The sequence below is a fragment of the Acomys russatus genome, chromosome 7, assembly GCF_903995435.1.
Source record: "Acomys russatus chromosome 7, mAcoRus1.1, whole genome shotgun sequence".
NCBI classification, from domain to species: domain Eukaryota; kingdom Metazoa; phylum Chordata; class Mammalia; order Rodentia; family Muridae; genus Acomys; species Acomys russatus.
In genome coordinates, this window is record NC_067143.1 from 65,549,233 (window position 1) to 65,568,894 (window position 19,662).

The 19,662-nt window shown below is 46.0% G+C and overlaps 1 protein-coding gene and 2 pseudogenes across 1 annotated transcript; 1 reads left to right on the plus strand and 2 right to left on the minus strand.

Moving 5' to 3' along the window:
• Window positions 1–10,413: 10,413 nt before the first annotated feature.
• LOC127192313 (cytochrome c, somatic-like) lies at window positions 10,414–10,779 on the minus strand. Its single transcript, XM_051149636.1, has one exon. The coding sequence runs from the start codon at window positions 10,773–10,775 to the stop codon at window positions 10,458–10,460; it is 318 nt and encodes a 105-aa protein (XP_051005593.1). The 5' UTR covers window positions 10,776–10,779; the 3' UTR covers window positions 10,414–10,457.
• Window positions 10,780–15,281: 4,502 nt separating this feature from the next.
• LOC127192314 (isocitrate dehydrogenase [NADP] cytoplasmic-like) lies at window positions 15,282–16,815 on the minus strand (annotated as a pseudogene).
• A 1,269-nt stretch (window positions 16,816–18,084) lies between these two features.
• LOC127192315 (60S ribosomal protein L36a-like) lies at window positions 18,085–18,474 on the plus strand (annotated as a pseudogene).
• Window positions 18,475–19,662: the final 1,188 nt, after the last annotated feature.

Consider the following 19,662-nt stretch of genomic DNA (forward strand, 5'->3'; position numbering starts at 1 on the left):
TGCCTTCATCCTCATTGTCTGTAAATGGGGACCTGGCTTATTGAATAAGACGCTGGGAGGCCATGTTTATCTTATTTTCCTCTAGACTGGTGGCTAAAAGGAAGTGTCACAGGCCATCGTGCTGCTGCTCGAGGCAGGCGGGCGTGCCTGTCCTCTCCTGCAGTTGTACGCCGCTGAACAGAGCCACATCACAGGTTAGTGGATGGAGTTTGACAGGCTTAAAGATGAGAATCCGGCCTGTGTAAGGACTGGCGTGTTTCGTGTCTGCACTGCAGTATGTGCCTCGGGTAAAACCACCCTTTTGAAAGTTTGGATATGGGAAATGGAGCATAGCAGGTGGTTCCTGATTTGTAGACTACATTTTGTGTTTTGACCAAAGGGGCCTTTTTGCTGTTTTTTAGTTCCTCACACTGCAGGTAGGTACTGCCCATATACTTGCTGTACGTATTCTTCGAGGATCGACAATACATGTAACGTACTTTGAAGAAGTTTGGTTTTAGTTTGAACACTGATTTTCAAATCCGGCCTCTGTGGTTGCACATTACAGTTAGTTTATGTTTAAGAATAGATGAAGGGCTGCAGCGTGGCTCAGTAACTAAGAGCACTGGTTGTACTTGTAGAGGGTCTGGGTTCTATTCCAGCACCTATGTGGCAGCTCACAACTGTAGTTCCAGGTCCAAGGAATCCAATGTCCCCTTCTCGCTACAGCCACCAGGCACACAAGTAGTGCACAAATATACATGGAGGCAAAACACCCATACACAGAACATCTAAAAACATAAGAGAGGAAAGATGAGGGTGCTGGCCTGTGGTCCTAGTGCTAGGGAGGCCGAGACCATTGCCTTGAGTGTGGGAGCGTGGGCTGCGTAGAGAGACTGTCTCAAAAATAATAAAAAGGGAAGCTGAAAAAACCAGCTGCCTGGGAAAGCGCTTTGCTAGCATAGTAAATCCTTGGGCCCCATCCTCAGGACCATAAAAGAATGGAAGGTAAGTAGGTTTTTACAGCATTTCTATCAATTGACTATTAAATATGCAGGACCATTTACAAGGTTCTCAATTTTAATTAATCCATGTATAACCACTGAACACTAAAAACTCAGTTGTAGTAGTACTCTTGGAATATTGGCTAAGAGGCCCTGAAGCCTATAGTCCCTAAGCTGCGTTAAACATCTGGCCTGTCTTGTATAAGTGAATACCAAGGCACCTTAACACCATGGGGGGAAAAAATCCTAAAAGACTTGGTATGCCATGTTACAGCCACCGTTTTAAAAATTCAGAAAATGGAACCAGTGAGGACTTTGTGTACACAGGCACTGCCCGTTGCTCCTGCTCTTGTCCCCATGTGGTAGAAGTCAAAGAGCCAACCACTTGGAATTGTCCTTTGAACCTTTACACATGCTTTGGCAGCTGATCGAACACCAGCTAAACGCAATAGAAAATCCGGAATACAAGTTCTTTTTGCACAGTAGGACACTCAGTGGAAAAAGGTTATGATTTTCCATACTGGTGACTTCATCCAGAAATGCCCTCGTCCTGTTTGTACCCAGAGGTCCACCCTTAACAGCTGCCCCTAATGACTATAAAGTTGGGTCCTCTTCAAATGGGGAAGCTCTCAGCACACAGGGATGTGTCTTGCCGCTTTGTAACCACTACAGCACATCCCCAGGGCTTTGAATCCTTTCCACTGAAACCAGCTGCTTAGAGGTCTTGGTTCTGAGCTGGGTAGGTCTCACTTGCTCTGTCAGCTTGGTGACACAGCCACTGGCCTTCCAGGCAGCCAGCTCCAACACCACACCTTCCTGATTGCCAGAGCCCGCTCTGACAATATCGAACAGATCCTAGATCAAGTAGCAAGGATTGAGAAATAAAAGAACAGAAATAACGAAACCAAGACAAGAAATAGTCGGAAACAAAGGATAGACTCGAGGGCTTGCACTCAGTACCACAAGACTTTGGGATAGAACTCATGACCTCAAGGATTCTAGGCGATGCTTTATCCATCTCTCTATCCCATGTTTTGGTTTTTTGGTTGCTGGAACAATCAACTCAGCCTTGAGGCCACAGTGTATTTTTTTTTCTGAAAGTCTGAAGACCCTGAGGGTATACTTGGCAGAACATCTTGTTTAGTTGAGGTCTCAGCAGTTCATGTGATTCTTATGCTGGATCTGAGAGCACGAGAGCATCGCCTGTGGACAGAGAGCCTTGACAAAGGGCTCCCGACACTGCTGCACCTCTGCATGTACCCATGGCCTGCAGGTTATTCTGGAAAAGGATCCACGAGCCAGCGAAAAGTTCTGGAGGACTTCACTGTGCCTCTGGCTTTTTGTCTAGTCAACACTCTGTTCTTTTGTGGGGTTTTGTTGTGTTTTTAGACAGGGTATATCTGTATCTCTGGCTGTCCTGGAATTCAGAGATCCCCTGCCTCTCTCCCTTCTGAATATTGACTAAAAGCGTGTGAATGACATGACACCTGACTTCTTATCCTTAACATATGAAAATGTTCTGTGAGTTGTGACTGTCTTTTACCTTCTAACGTCTGTAACATCTTTCCTTTCTGTCTTCCCTGAACTGGGCTGACTGGCTGCCTCTCCACATGTGCTGCAGCCTCAGCAGACAGCCTGAGTTCAGTCCCCAGACATGACATGGTGGAAGTGGAGAACCATCTCCCACAAGTTGCTCCTGACCTCCACACATCACGCTCTGTGGTGCGTACACACACGTATGTATGTATGTATGTATGTCATTGAAATTTTGCCTATTAAAGCATGGCATGGACAGGTATCCCACAGCCTAGCTCTGCGTTATTGGTGGTAAACTAGCAACAGGTGATCACCTTAATTAGTCACTGTGAGGCAGTAAAAAGCTCTAGTTCAGACTGAATGGCTAAGAGCCGCTGGCACCGTGAGAGCAAGTGATGCCTGGAGAGGTGGCCCAGCATGTAAGAACACTTGTTGCCCTAGCAAAGGATGCAGGTTTTATTCCCAGCTCCCACATGGCAATCACAACCTGGGACCTGAGTGCTTTTAGATGATTGTGAGCCTCCATGTGTGTGCTAGGAATCGAACCCAGGTCCTCTGCAGAGCAAGTGCTCTTAACTGCTGAACCAATTTGGCGGCTCCTCCAGTAATGAATTTTACTAACCGTTTCTGTTATCACCTACTTCCATTCCCTTTCTCAGTTCACTCGAACATGGCTTCTGCCCACCCTTGACAATACAATGCAAAGCTTTCATTATATCAGATCACTGTTTCCCTAAACCTTGTCTTAGCTTTCGTCTTCCTTGGCTTGTTAGCAGCGTCAGTCATTATGGCCCAATAAGCATCATGCTAGGATGTGCTATGTTGAAAAGGTTCTGCTGAGAACTGCACAAGCAACTGAAGATACTTCTTTCTAACTCCATCTTCCTCAAAGATCTCACTGGACGGAAAGACATTGCCTTCCAGCCATCCAATAGCACATGTGTTTAATGGCCCCAGGGAATCCAATCTTTCAAAGCTCCTAACAGAAATAAAGTTGGAAACATTTGTTAGCTCAGTGCAATTCAGATGGTGTGTGTCTTAGCATTTCCATTGCTCTGAAGAGACACCATGACGGCAGGCGGTGTTTTGCCTGCATGTATGTCTGTGTGAGGGTGTCAGATCATGGAGTTACAGACAGTTGTGAGCTACCATGTGGGTGCTGGGAATTGAACCCAGGCCCTCTGGAAAAGCAGTCAGTGCTCCTAACCGCTGAACCATCTCTCCAACCTGACCATGGCAACTCTTACAAAGAACAACATTTCATTTGGGGCTGGCTTACAGTTTCAGAGGTTTAATCCATTATCATCATGACAGGAAGCATGGCAGCGTGCAGGCGGACATGGCGCTGGAGGAGCAGAGAGTCCTGCATCTTCATCTGAAGGCAGCCAGGAGGAGACTGTCTTGCAGGTAGCCAGGAGACTGGGATTTTACTCTAGGTGGAGCTTGAGCATAGGAGACCTCAAAGCCCACACCAATAGTGACACACTTCCTCCAACAAGGCCACACCTACTCCAACAAGGCCACACTTCCTGACAGTGCCACTCCCTAGGGGCCAAGCATTCAAACACAAGTCCATGGAGCCAAACCTATTCAAACCCCCATAATGTGTGCTTGTAAGTCCCCTCTGGAACACATGGTGAAGACACTCTAGTTTTCTGTGGTGCTGGAGACCCAGTGTAGGGCCTTACCATGTTAAGCAAGAGCTACTCCTTAACCCACTGGCTAAGATGGACCAGGTCCTGAGGGCACTGGCCTGGTGAGCTAGTTAGTATAATAGCAGTTAGCTATAAAGCCAGCAGGTGGGGGTCTCACTGTGTTGCCCAGGCCGGTCTTGAAGTCCATGCTAAAGTAACTATATGCATGCCCCACCATACTCAGCTAAAAGCTGTGTGTGTGTGTGTGTGTGTGTGTGTGTGTGTGTGTGTGTGTGTGTGTGTGTGTGTGTGTGTGTGTTGCTAGAGCCTGCACTCGCGTTTTTATACCCACTAGATGAAGACTCTACCACTAAGCTGCATTCTGATCTTTTTTTCTTTATAAATTAACAAGTCTGTGGTATCCTGTCGTGGTGATATAAACTAGGATAACAGAGCATTTCCAGTTACATGTCCTCAGTGAAACTGGTAGGAAACATGAGGCTGGAGAGGTGGTTGTGTTTCTAAATGTTGAGGAATTTCAGGCTTATTAGAAGTTCTCTGTGGGACAGTCTGAAATGCTGGACCAATTGGGATTGGAAGCTTTCTTTGAAGGTGTCCTGGGAGCTGTCCTGTTCTGATGAGGAACAGCAACTGAAGCACTTGGTGCTGGACCATGAAGGATGCTGGATGTCAGTGTCCAGCATGTTGAGAGGAATGCATCCTGTCAGGTCTGATCTAGCATAAGTGTCCAGTTCTTTTTTTCTGAGAACATATAATTTCTCACAAGCGTTATACAGTCCTAAAATTATAAATGTATGAGGTGTGCAAAGTGCACAGAACAATTAAGGCTGGTTCTCTGCTCTTTGTATGAGCAGAAGAAAGACACCTGTAAATCTTCATGGCATCTGAAGAATAGCACCCAGTAGTAAACCACAGGGATTCTGTGACCTACAGATGCATTGTCTAGTTGGGCGTGGTGGTGCAAGTCTTTAATCCTAGCACGCAGGAGGCAGAGGCAGATGGCTCACTCTGAGTTTGAGGCCAGCCTGGTCTACAAAGTGTGTCCAAGACAGCCAAGGCTACACAGAGAAACCCTGGAAGAAGAAGAAGAAGAAGAAGAAGAAGAAGAAGAAGAAGAAGAAGAAGAAGAAGAAGAAGAAGAAGAAGAAGAAGAAGAAGAAGAAGAAGAAGAAGAAGAGGCAGCACTGTCTATGCATAGACATTCATGTCTCAGCCACTGTCAGAGCTATTCTCGTGTGGTGGGATTAGCAATATAAGTTACCTGCTTGTTCTACAGTTTAAATGCTCTGCATCCCAATTGTGGCCCCCTCCCTCATCACCTCCTAACCCCACCCTCCCTTTCTCATACCCTCTCCCTCCCTCCTCTAGTCCTCAGAAAGGGGAGCCCTCCTCCACTAACATCTGACCTCAGCCTATCAAGTCTCATCTGGACTGCGTGCATCCTCTTCCTCTGTGGCCTGGCAAGGCCGCCCAGCCAGGGGGAAGTGATGAACATTGAAGGACCAGAGTCCATGGCAGAAGTAGTATCTACTACCCATATTCTGGGACCCACAAGGAAACTGTGCTGCCTGTCTACACATCTGAGCGGAGGGTCTAGGTTCACACCACGCATGGTCCTTGGTTGGTGCATCAGTCTCTGCAGCAACCCCCTCCTCCGCCTGGATTTTTTAAATGTATATTTTGTTTATTATAATTTATTCACATTACCTTCCCAATTGTTATCCCCTCCCTCCCTCTTCTGACTAGGTCCCTCCCCTAGACCTCTGGCAACAGCCTATTAAGTCTCACCAATATAGCCTGCATCCCCTTCCACTGTGTGCCCACTAGGCCGCCTTGGGAAGGGGCAGTGACCAAATTGTGGGCACCCAAGTGCATGTCAGAGGTTCAGCAGCAGTCTCCCCCTTCCCCCCATGCAGAGAATAAGCAGTCCATCATCTACATCTGAACAGGGCGTCTTGGTTCTCAACACTTAGAAACTAGACCATAGGGGCTGGAGAGATGGCTCAGAGGTTAAGAGCACTACTTGTTCTTTCAAGGGTCCTGAGTTCAATTCCCAGCAACCACATGGTAGCTCATAACCATCTATAATGAAATCTGGTGCCCTCTTCTGGTGTACATGCAGGCAAAACACTGTATATATAATAAATAAATAAATATTTAAAAAAGAGAAAGATAGATAGAAACTGGACCACAAATGCTATTCCTGGCTTGTTTAGCCATTTTCCCCATTTTTATTTGGGCCCCTACAAAGGTATTATTTGTCCCAAATCATCCAAAAGAGTCCTTAAGAGAACAATGCCTCATTTTCCTTAAGGAGGGTGTTGGGTAGGTTTTTGGTTGCTTTCTAGGGCTATGAATGTTTATTTTCATCAGGAAATGCTTCTAAGTTACTATTGGTCTTATACAGAGAGAAAATAAGGTTGGACTCAGGGATGTCTCTCTTTTCTTTTATCTTTCTTTCTTAGGTTTGGAGATGGGGTTGAAAAGAAAGAAGGGGGAATATAAAAATATATTGTGATGATAGGACAAAAAGTGGATTATTCAGTCTACTTCTCAACTTAAGGCCTTAACTGTTGCTCACAGGTTATTTTGAACTCATTGGTATAGAATTTTGTATATCAATGCAAAATGCATTTAATTTTGATACATTGGTATAGAATCCAAATGCAGGATTATTCTTCACACACAGTATATGTATTTATATTGTAATTGAACCCACACAACTCAAGTAGACACAAGGTTCACCTCCAATACTTTGAAAGTGCTACTGTAGGCAGTTTAGGATAGTAAATTACACAAGTTAATTATTAATTGCTTAAATCGTGGTCATGTCAATTATTAGTCTATTTTTTATCACAAGAATATACATCCAAAGTGTAACAAATAGATATGATTCTATAGATAGGTAAGGTAAAATAGTTATATAAGGTCTTCAAAAACCTCAGAATATGGCATTTTAAAATGTTCTTATTGTTTTAATGATTATTTGACAATAAGACAGGTTAACTCCTGGCAACACCCAGCCCACCTCAAAGAAGATGATGAGCATCCATGAGCCTCCTTATGGAGATGGCTTCAACTGTGGCAAACTAGCCACTTGGCAACATGTCCTTGTTTCAGCTACAGACAGAATTCTGCCTAAAAATGGGCAAGCTTGGATGCAGGCAGAGTCAGCTGGCCAAGCTGCCAAGACAGGGTAAGCAGGTCCTCAATAATTCCTGCCTCACAAATATGTCTGTCAGATATACTGGGCCAGAAGGCTGAAGACGATGCTCCATTGTTATAGAGAGTTTTGGGTGACTGTTCAGGCAGCAAACTGTCTCTGTAATTTTTTGGAAGCTGCTAACCTGCACTTCCTGTTTAATCAGGTAATTAATTTTATTCTTCCTCAAGTCTCTGATGGGGTTGAAGACCATACAGTTTAGTTTATAATTAAGCTTAGTTGTTTAGGGGTTAAGATGTTTTTGGGTCTAGATAGATGTTTTACGTTGATAGAGATGAGATATGATAGATATTGATTTTCATTCAGAATTTTAGACACACCAAGATAGGAAAGATGTTTTCTTCAAGGTTGCTAATTACAAATAGCCAAAACACCATGAGTTTGCATTAATATAATTCCTGATTGTTTCGTGGTTCTTCTTGCTATATGTAATTTATTGTATTTGTGTGTAACAACATAAATATATATGTAAAAAAAAATTTTTTTTTTTTATTTTGGTTTTTCGAGACAGGGTTTCTCTGTGTAGCCTTGGCCATCCTGGACTCACTTTGTAGACCAGACTGGCCTCGAATTCAGAGCGATCAGCCTGCCTCTGCCTCCCGAGTGCTGGGATTAAAGGCATGCGCCACCACGCCCGGCTTGTAAAAAATATTTTTTAAAAAAAGAGCACTGGGTCAGGCGGTGGTGGCGCACGCCTTTAATCCCAGCACTCAGGAGGCTGAGGCAGGTGGATCCATGTGAGTTTGAAGCCAGCCTGGTCTACAATGTGAGTCCAGGACAGCCAAGGCTACACAGAGAAACTGTCTCGAAAAACAAAACAACAACAACAACAACAAAAAGAACAGTGGTTGTTCTTGCAGAGGACGTGGGTTCAACTCCTACACTCACACGGTGGCTCACAAACATTTCTAAGTTTAGTTCCATGGGATCTGATGCCCTCTTCTGACCTCTGTGAGCACCGGGCACACACATGGTTACACATACATACGTGCAAAATAAAAGTAAATCTAAAATCTAAAAAATAAAAAATAAAAAAGATTGGTAGAGACGTGTCAGCTGACTGGCTTGTTCAAAATAATTTTGGTGAAAGAACAATGATTTGAAGCCCAGAGGACCAAGTACAGCTCCTTAACCTACTGTACTGCTGCTCCTTGCTGCCATCTCTGAATACAAGCCTCCCCTTAGAAATGCCACTTTGTGGGCTGGAGGGATGGCTTGGGGGTTAAGAGCACTATCTGTTCTTCCAAAGGTCCTGAGTTCAATTCCCAGCGACCACATGGTGGCTCACAATCATCTGTAGTAGTGCCCTTTTCTGGCGTCCAGGCACACATGCAGGCATAACAGCATATACATAACAAATAAATATTTTTTTAAAAAAAGAAAAGAAAAAAGGACATGCCAGTGTGCAAGCATGCTGCGTCTGCGATCTCCACGGCATTTCCCTTTCTGTCATTCCTGTCTCCTGTTCCCTTTGTGACCCGAGCAGTGTCTGTCATCCCAGTTTGCATTGTATGGTTATCAGAGGCTAAAGAGATGTCTCAGAGGTTAAGAGCACCAGCTGCTCTTAGAGAGGACCCAGGTTCAATTCCCAGCACCCACCTCGCAGCTCAAAACCACAAGTAACTCCAGTTCCAGGGATCCGATGCCCTTTTCTGGCCTCAGTGGGCACCAGGCACACACATGGTGCACAGACATATATGAAAGACATCTTAAAATAAAAATAAGAAATCCTCTTGGTTCTTTCAGCTCATGTGGCTTCTTTGTTGTTTTGTTGTATCTTCTTATATTTGTGCTGTTGTTTCTATAAGAATTAGTCGCCCTGGAGTGTTCCCGCCCTCTGCATTGCAGTTTCCTCACACAAGCTTAGGTGCTTCCACGTCCTCCTCCTCCTCCTCCTCTTCTTTAATTGATAGCTACAAATGTTTGTTAGGACCCTGGTGAGTGCCAAGCACTCTGCACAGAACCTGAGTTCGTTTACTGGCATCCACACCAGGCACCTCTCAACTCTCTGTAACAACAGCACCAAGGGAGCCAGCGCCCTCTATTGGCCCTTACAACCCATGTGCACACGCACACACACACACACACACACACACACACACACACACACACACAAATAAAATGTTTAGCAATAAAACAGAGAAGCAAAGGCGGGCATGGTGGCGCACGCCTTTAATCCCAACACTCAGGGAGGCAGAGGCAAGTAGATCTCTGAAAGTTTGAGGCCAGCCTAGTCTACACAAGAAGCTAGCAAGGCTACACAGAAAAACCCCATCTCAAAAAACCAAAATAATAGTAAAAATAATAATAATAACAATAACAACAATAATAAAGAAGCAGACCTACTCCTGTCACCTCACAGGTGGTTCTGGCAAACAGCCTCTCCTTAGGCAGACAGTGGCCATCTGACCAGACCCTTCTGTGCTCATCTGATGCTGTCCACCCCCTTTTCAGCTTTTTCTTCCATGCATTTTCTTTCTTTCTTCCTTTCTTTCTTTCTTTCTCTTACGTGTTAAATACTCTTTATTTGATATCATACACAAACCACAGAAGTGTCTTTCAGTGGTAAAAGGCAGCATCCTTGACATAGGCAATTCTAAATAAATCAGCATCCTTAAGAACAGTTGCTTCTTGCCGTTTAGGCACTGCCTGTAACAGGCCAGTGAACACAAACTGAAACACAGATGAACCTTCTTGTTTCTGAGAAGGTGGTAAGAGTTTTCCCAGTGTTTACACATATTCATATGCCCAGTTATGTAAATCCAAGTATAAAACCATTTAATAGGTTTGAGGTGACCCCTCCCTCAATCTTTGTGGAAAGCAGAGCATTACTAGTAAGTCCAATCTTGAAGGGAGAACAGTGATAGTATGTATGCAACTGGATTGTTATTTTTAAAAAAGATCATATCCACTTTACTACAAGTCAGTTTTACTTGAATCAGGACTGTCCAACAAAAACATTGTTAGCCATTCATGATCTGAATTTGGGGGTATGAATTAAATTATGGTATACATTAAAAGCCATGAGACAACTGTTTTGTAATAAAGAAGGCAGTGGAATTACTCATTGGTAGCCTTTTTAAGATAAGCTATTAGGTCTGCCCTCTCTCCCTTCTTCTTAATTCCAGCAAAGATCATCTTTGTGCCAGGGATGTACTTTTTGGGATTCTCCAAATACTCCATCAGGGTGTCCTCTCCCCAGATGACGCCTTTGTTCTTGCTGGCATCTGTGTAGGAGAATCCAGCAGCCTGACCTATCTTCCACCCAAACAGTCCATGGAGATTTGGTCCAGTCTTATGCTTGCCTCCCTTTTCCACAGTGTGGCACTGGGCACACTTCTGAACAAAAATCTTCTTGCCTTTCTCCACATCACCCATTTTTTAATTTCCTCCGGGCTAGTAGACACCACAAACGTAATGACCCGAACACCGATGTCCCGCTCTCTACCTTCCATGCATTTTCAAGTTTGCTTCAGTGCCTGAGTTTCGTGGGGACTGATGTCCATGCTTCTGTTTCTCCTGCGGCTTTGGGTGAGTGCCAAAGGAAGGGAGTGATGACTTCACTTTTCTGTCTCCAAACTGGAAGTGCCTGAACACCAAACTGCTTTGGCATAAGCTAGAACGGCCTTGATTTCTGAGTATCAGACCCCATGTTACTCTCACAAAGCACCCTTCAATTATTTCTGACCCAAGGATTATCTGCTGTGTGTTTCCTACAAACCCTGTCCCCCCCCCCATGACCACACAAGACCTTCCCTGTTCTCCCTGGTATCCCCTGAAGTGCTGCTCACCCAGGGAGCAGCTCTGGGTCCTAACTCACACTCGGAGTGGGGCTACCACTCTTGCCAGGGTGTTACCTCCAAGACTGAATTCCACACTGTCAGTTTGCCTGCCAACCTTCAAACTACACAGAGCCATTTCCAAAGGGATTGATATAAATAAAATATCAGGCCTGAAAATTGAGTTCACATAGCTAAAGGGGAACACATGCAACTTAGCCACAAGCTTCCACAGAGCCGACACCAAAGACAGACAGCTCGCAGCCCAGAGCCCCGCTTACGCCGGCCACCAGCCCTCTTTTATTACACAGACTCTTAGTGTCACTAACCTTGTGAGGCTTTCTTGTCTTCAGTGTTGTCCTTGGACCACCGCTTCTCAACCAGGAGTGGCTTTGGCTCCTTCCCCTGGGCACACTGGGCAATGTGTGGAGACATTTGTGATTGGTCATGGTTGAGAGATGTTGTCGGAATACCATGGGGCAGAGGCAGAGGCCACTGATGAACCCCGTCCCACTCCCAAGAGACACTCATCAGTGACCTGATTCTAGATGTCAGTCCTGTGGCCCCTGAGAAGCCGGCCACAGGCCTAGGGAAGGCAAAAGCCTGTCCCAGGAGCTACATGTTACAAATGCATGTGTGTCACAGAGTGTGTAAGTGCCTCTGTCACTCAGAATCCGGCACCAATGCCTGGTACGGTGCAGCCACCCAACTTGGGCATGTGCTGTGGGGACCAGGAAAGCTCCAAATCCTTTGGTCTATGTTGTTTAAATAGTTTGAACAAGGATCATGAAGGTCTGTGGGATGTGCCACCACGTGTGTTAACGTGTGTCAAAGCCTTCAGTTCTGAGTGGTCCCTCTAACCCAGGCTCATCATGGAATTTTGCACAATGGAGTAAAAAGTAAACATCCATACGGAGAGGGGCCTGAAAGGGATGGCTGGGAGATCCCAGAGAAAACACAATTTTAAAGAGACAACACCAAGGCTACATGGATGGCTCGGCCATCAAGAACACTCACTAGTCTTTCAGAGGACATTAGTTCAGCTCCTGGCACCCACATGAGGTGGTGCACCACTCCCTGTAATGCCAGCTCTGGGGCATCTGATACCCTCTTCTGGTCTCCTCAGGCACTTGGACTCATTAGGTAGTAAATCTATAAAGAAAAGCCAGTGTGTGTGGCTAGCACAGAAGTGGGGAGAGTGCTAGGACGGTGGCCTCCTGAGGAGGGCAGCTAGCAGCAGCTGGTGTCCTGGCACACATCTGGTTCCCGCCTGAGTGTGGTACTCTGTGTGCCTTCTGTGTGTGTACTATGCTTTGTCTGCATATCCAGTTATCCAGCGGTGAACTACAGAGCCCTGCTGAGGGCACACAGAAGTAAACGCACAGTGTGTTCTCACCCGTGCCTGTGTCTGGGCCTCCTTGGGGTAGGCTGTCCATCCTCCTGGTGAGGCCTCAGCCCTGAATAGTGTCAGACACTGGAAGGAAAAGATAACCCCACTGTTTCCAGCAGGATTTGCCTTGAGGTGCTGAGGCCTCTCTTGCTGTAAGAGGCTCAACCTCTGGCTGGTCACACCATGGCAGAGCAGGGAGTGCAGGACACCGGTTGGCTATGAGTACCAGGTGTCAAGGGTGCTCGTTTTCAGGATAGTTACAGGGGCTCATTCTCAGAAAGCACCTGCCTTTCCCGCGTGGCTTTCATGAGAAGGCACGAAAACCCTCTCCGACGCCCCCACCCCCAACTTCAATGAAAAGGTCAAGGGAATTTTCCTTCCCTTTAAATGGAATGACTCTTTCTTGGGCCCAGAAAGAATTATTCATCAGGGGCATACGGTACTCCGTGTGTTTTTACAGGGCCCGGCTGGTTGCTCTGAGCCACAACAGACAACTTTCTTCCTGAAAGCTCAATTTATAGGCCAACTTCAAAGCCTGGGTCCTCAGAGCAGGGCGCCAGGCTCCAGTTTGGGGACTGACATCAAAGGGACTACACAGGCTGATGTGATGTCAGGTGGACAGCCGCAGGGCTGCAGGAGCAGGCCTCCAAGGACCAGGCTGTCCTCGGCACCTGGAGGGTTCAGGGAGGCAGCTCCACCACGGCCAGATTCCTTGAATCCTAGTTTCAAATGCCTAGGGCTGCTGCAGGTGATTGCCTGAGGTGGCAGAGGGTCAAAGCGGAAGACCAGGACAGACAGAGGGGTAGTGGAGACCCCAAACCTGTGCACCTTGTACAGCTTTTAAAAGGGGCAGGGCTTAAATACGGGAGAACCACCTCATGCCTTGCAGCTCACAGAAAGGCTCAGCCACAAGGGCTGACGATGTACAGGAAGGTTCTCCAGAGGCTTCGTGATGACCCAGGTGGAGTGGACGTTACTAGTTCCATTTTAAAATGGGACCTGAAGCTTGAGGGGGGAAGGGTGACTTGCTGGGTTCCATGTTTGCTGCTTTTAGCACTGCTCGGGGAATTAGGGATGCTTCCGGGAGCTAAGCACACAACGGAGGCAGGTAAAGCCTTCTAAGGCAAGTATCCGTGACAATGGAACGTCATCGTTCATACAATGGTTTTTAGTGATTCTTGTAGCTACAAGTCAACGTCCTCACTCTCAGACAGCTTATGTATTTAAATTTTATTACTGTTTGTGTGTGTACATGCAAGGTGCATGTGTGCCACAGTGCCCATGTGGAGGACACAGCACATCTTTGTGGAGTTGGATCTCTCCTTCCACCTTTATAAAATCCAGGGATTGAATTCAGGTCTCCAGGCTGGTGTGGCCAAGTGCCTTTCCCTAGTGAGCCTTCTTACCGGCCCTCAGCTTATGTGCGTACAAAGAAAAATACTAGCTGTGTGATACATGGTAAATCACCATAACTTTAACTGTAGAGAGACAATTGTAAATATGTATGTACACATATATTTAAAGGTTTGGTTTTTTGTTTTTTCGTGTTTTTTGTTGTTTTTTGTTTTTTTTAGGTTGTATTTACTTTTATTTGTGTGTATGGGTGGGTTTTGTCTCAAGTATATGTACAGGATTCAACACCCATGAAGGCCCTAAGAGGGCACCAGTTCCCCTGGACCATGAGTTGTGGGTGCTGGAAACTGAACTCTGGTCCTCTGGAGGAGCAGCCAGTGATCTTAATTTACCCACTGCCCCAACTCTCCAACCCCATATATATATTTTCTTAATGTTGTCTATGAAATTAAGAACCATTTTCAGTTGAGTATAGGAATGCATGCCCTTTTTTTTCATTAGCACTTAATTTTAATAAAAATTAACAGTTTAGAAGGACTGGACTGAAATCGTGTTTCAATTCAACTTCTGAAAAATCACATTTATATAAAAAAAATGCAACAGGCCAGCAGAAATCCAAAAAAGGTGCAACTTCTGTTGTTCCACGTGGATGAAGTGTGCTATTTGAGATAGCATAGTACTTAGGGAAGGGCCACAGGAGAAGAGAAATCAGAGAGGACAAAACTCCCAGTCTGTATGTATTCTAGATGTGGAATGCTCCGGTGGCCTTAAAATATATTTAGCATATTGGACACATAGATGCTCTTTACAAAATGGCGGCCATGCATTTTAACTACACACATTTTGTCTGTTCCAGTCTTGTATGAACTCACTATATAGCTCCCACATACACACAGTGCAACGTTTACACACAAAAGCCCCTAGTGCTTACACTCGACAACAACAGTGGAAGTGAGGGAGTTTCTTTTTCACCTTTAGAGGGAAACCATATTGTTTCCCCTTGTTATTGTTTCCCCTTGGAGCACTTCTGGTTTAGGTCATTTATATTAGAGCAAGAGAAAAAGTGACAGCTTTGTGAACGGGTACTAATGTAATTCCTAGATCGTTATACATGATAAAATACGATTAGAATACAAAAAACAAAAAAAAAAAACTTCCCTGGCACATTCAATAGGGTAGCAATCAATAACTGTATGAAAAAGGAAAAATAACTGTAAACATAGAGAAAAGTTCAACGTTGTCTTCTAAACAAATTACAAAATACTTTTTGTTTTATCCCTGAGTGTTATGTTAAAAAAAAAAAAAAAAGTGAACTTGTGGACCTAGTTACCACAAAGGCTTGTCCTAAGCCCAGGTTTGACCTTAAAGTTTGACCTGAGCTAGTTTGGCCTTCAAGTTTTCTCCAAGTTTGTCCATGGACATAAATATACTCAAGAAGTCAGAACGTTATTCACTGGATAAACCTTTAGTGCAGGCAGCCAAGTCCTTAGTCATGAAGCCAGCCTCAGTGGTCTCAATGCAGACACCTTCCAGAGCCTTTGCAAAGAAGACGAGCTCAGTGTTGTCATCACACTTTGCTCAGTGGGCTAAGCCTCAAGACCAGGTGAAAATGGAAGCAATGGGGTTGGTGGACGTCTCCTGTCCTTTCTGGTACATGAGATGGCGACATGTGACAGTGCCATGGGCAGCCTCTGCTTCTACCATCTTACCATGTGGACAAATCAGCACACTGGTCATCATGCTAAGGGAGCCATAACCTTGGGCAATGGAGTCTGACTGCACATCGCCATTGTAGTTTTTACAGGCCCAGATAAGGCCTCCTTATGACTTCATAGCCTGGGCCACCATGTCACCAATGAGCCTGTGCTTGTACCACATCTTCTGAGCTGCAGACTGGAATTTGTATCGCTTGTCATAGCTCTCCTGGCAGCTGTCTTGGAGCATCCATCACACTCCCTCAGGGTAGTGTCCTTGGTTCTTAGGTACAATGGCCAGCCCTTGGACAGAGCCATTTGGAAGGAACTGTGTGCAAAATCTTCAACTGACTGACTTGTCCTGGCTGGGCATGCCCATGGCGACACCACCACCTTCTTTAAAGTTATGCACCATGTATGTCACCTTCTGACTTCCGTCTTTTGGTGTGTAGGTTCGCTTTCCTTTTCCAGGCCCAGGAACAAGAAAACCAGTTGCTCTGTATTGGTCTCCATAAGCATGCCGACCAGTGATGATGGGTTTTATCCAGCCTGTCACCAGTGTAGGAACCAGGCCCAACTGGGCTGCCTACCTGTCTTGCTGTTTCATGTCCTGTTTCTAGCAGCTTCCATGTCTGTGTTTAACTTGGTTAGCTAGTCAGGTTTACTGCTCTGCGAATGCACCCCTTCCTTCCTCAAGTCTTTTCCTCCTATGTGCAATCGCCTCTTAAGGGATTTCACCTGGGAGGTGGATTCCTGTTTTGCAACCTATAAGAAGGCTCTTTGGAACTCTGGAGGGAAACAAAAGGAGAATAATAAACTGCTGCCGTGGCTGCTGCTGCGGCTGCTGCTCTCTTAGCACGAAGGACCTGCTGTGTTATTGTGTGTGTGTGTGCATGAGTTAAATCCGCAGTCCCTTGCCCTCGACTCGGTACCTTGGTGGCGCAGGCGCCACAACCAGCCTGGTGATATTCTTGCAGACAATAGCTTCCCTGAAGACAGTGCCACCGAGAATGTTTTGGATGGTGCCATTTGCAGATTTCTACATTTGTGTCAACTTGAACTCCTCAACCCTCTTCTCATCAGGGGTGATAGCGGCACACTTGACGCTGACGTTCTGTTTCTTTAATCAATTCCCAAATGATTTGTGTCAGTTCATCTCCTTGTGTCTCCACCACAGAACCATCATGGATTTTTCTGGACATTTTTTTTACTTCAATAACCCCATTCACACCCTCAAGCACACAAGCTGTCCCAACCCAGCCCCAGCTGGCTCAGCATCTACCACAACCTTTGTATGAGACCATACACCTTTAATTCTAGCATTCTGGAAGCAGGGGCAAGTGGTCTCTAAGTTTGAAGCCAGCCTGGTCTACATAGCAAGCTCCAGGCCAGCCAATGCTACATACTGAGGCACTGCCTCAAACCAACCAAGAGCTATTTTCAGCTGGTGGCACACACCTTCCATCCCAGCACTTGGGAGGCAGAGGCCAGCAGATCTCTGAGTCTGAGGTCAGCCTGGTCTACAGAGCCAGTTCCAGAACAGCCAGGGCTGCACAAAGAGATCCAGTCTCAAAAAACAGAAAACCAAACAAACAAAAGAGAAGCATTTTCAATGCACTCTCTTTTAATCTTTACAATAACTTGCTGGTGAGGGAAACCAGCAACCACCTTACTTTATAAGCAGATGAGGAGTAACGGGCTCCAAGGGACAGGGCTGGCAAAGCAGAACTCAGTTCCGAGTAGGCTGGTTCCCACACGACTCTCCTTTCCAGCACTCCCACTTATGATGGCAGTTGACCAACCATGGCCCAAGAGTGAGCAGCAGGCAAGGGAGGTGTGTGGTCCTACTTGGAAACAATGCCTCTGCTCGATGCAGCTCAGAGACACCCAGACACCCCAAGGCTGCCCTGGTCCTGAGGCTGTCACAGAAGCCTGCATGCAGCCCACCAGGCTAAGCTGGGCCTAGTCTTGGTGACTTGAACTGGAGGAGCATACTGCTATAATAATTTTTCATTAGAATTTTTATTTAGAGGCTGGACAGATGCCTCAGAGGTTAAGAATACTGGCTGCTCTTCCAAAGGACGCGAGTTCAATTCCCAGCAACCACATGGTGGCTCATGACCATCTATAATGAGATCTAGTGCCCTCTTCTGGTGGGCAGACACACATGCAGGCAGAACACTGCATACATAATAAATACATCTTTTAATTAATTAATTAATCAATTAATTTTTTAGTTTAGATGCTGGAGAGATGGCTTAGTGGTTACAAGCACTTGTGTAACAGAAGCTTTCGGTTCTCAAGGATCTGATGTCTTCATCTGGCCTCTGCAGGGCCCAGGTATGCACATGGCACATATAAATACATACAGGCATACACATATACATATAAAATAAAAATAATTAGGAAGATGGCAAACACAGACGCCGAGTCTCGCTTTCATCGATTGCATAGACACTTCTAGTGCAAAGATGGTCAACGTACCTAAAACCCGAAGAACTTTCTGTAAGAAATGAGGCAAGCACCAGCCTCACAAAGTGACCCAGTATAAGAAGGGCAAGGATTTCCTGTACGCCCAAGGAAAGCAGCACTACAATCGCAAACAGAGTGGCTACGGTGGGCAGACAAAGCCAATTTTCAGAAAGAAGGCCAAAACCACGAAGAAGGTTGTGCTCAGGCTTGAGTGTGTTGAGCCCAACTGCAGATCCAAGAGGATGCTGGCCATTAAGAGATGCAATCATTTTGAACTGGGAGGCGACAAGAAGAGAAAGGGCCAAGTTACCCAGTTCTAGAACTGAGTTGTCTGAGAGGAGAATACCGAAGCCGCAGAAACATCACCAGTTAAAAAATAAAGCTATTGTTAGTGTAATAATAATAATAATAACAACAACAACAACAACAATAACAATAACAATAATAATAATTAGGCCTGGTAAAAGTGTGTGCGCGGAGGTTGGAGAACCAACTCATGGAAGTCAGGATAGATCACTTCTTCCTCCCACCACGTGGGCCGCAGGGAGCTACCTCAGGTGGCTCATTAGGCTTTGCTCGAAGCCACTTTAACCTCGAGGTCAAGTCCAACAGTGCTCTAACGTCACCTGCCACAGAGTTTAACACAAAGCACCAGACACACAGCAAGCGCTTGGTAAATGGTAACAGGCGGGGCCACTGAGATGGCTCAGCAGGTGCAGGTGCCTCCTACCACCACAAACACCTGAGTTTGCTCCCTGGGACCCACACAATGGAGGGAGAGAGCTAACACCTGTCCTCTGTGGCACGAGCGCCTCCCCATCCCCCACCAATAAAATAATGAATATAATTTTTTTCTTTTTTCTTTTTTTTTTTTTTTAAAGATTTATTTATTATTTACACAGTATTCTGCCCACACATGTGCCTCTCCCCCACAAGAAGGCACCAGATCTCATTACAGGTGGTTGTGAGCCACCATGTGGTTGCTGGGAATTGAACTCGGGACCTTCGGAAGAGCAGACGGTGCTCTTAACCTCTAAGCCATCTCTCCAGCCCAGAATATAATTTTTTTTTAAATTTGTAATAAAAATCAGGGAAACGATCAGGGAAAAAATCAGGGGGTTGAAGTGTGACTTCGAAGCATCTGCGGCAGGCAAGGTTCTGGGAGGAGGTGAGACGCTGGAGAGTAACCATGACTACTCATCCCCAGACCTCTCGGGCACGCCCTCCCCCACCCCCACCCCCCACACAAGGGAAAGTCCTTTATGCCCACAGTTCACTTCCCAGTCTCTGAAAGGTGCCCGGGACCAGCCTCCTGGAATAGTGAGAAGCCGAGAGCCGGGAGGCAGCGCTGCCGCCATCACTCACCTGCTTGTTTCCCTCCTTACTGTAGGAGCCTCAGCAAGGGTCTGTGAGAAGCTGGGTGCCAAGCAAAGAGCAGTCTACAGGACGTGCCGGCTCCCCACAGGTTGGCCAGGGAGGCGGGTGGGGATGGCGGGAGGCGGGAGCGTACACAGCTGCTGCCTGGTTGGCAGGTGTGCTTCTTAGCGCCTGAGAAAAACAACTTAGGAGCGGGAGGA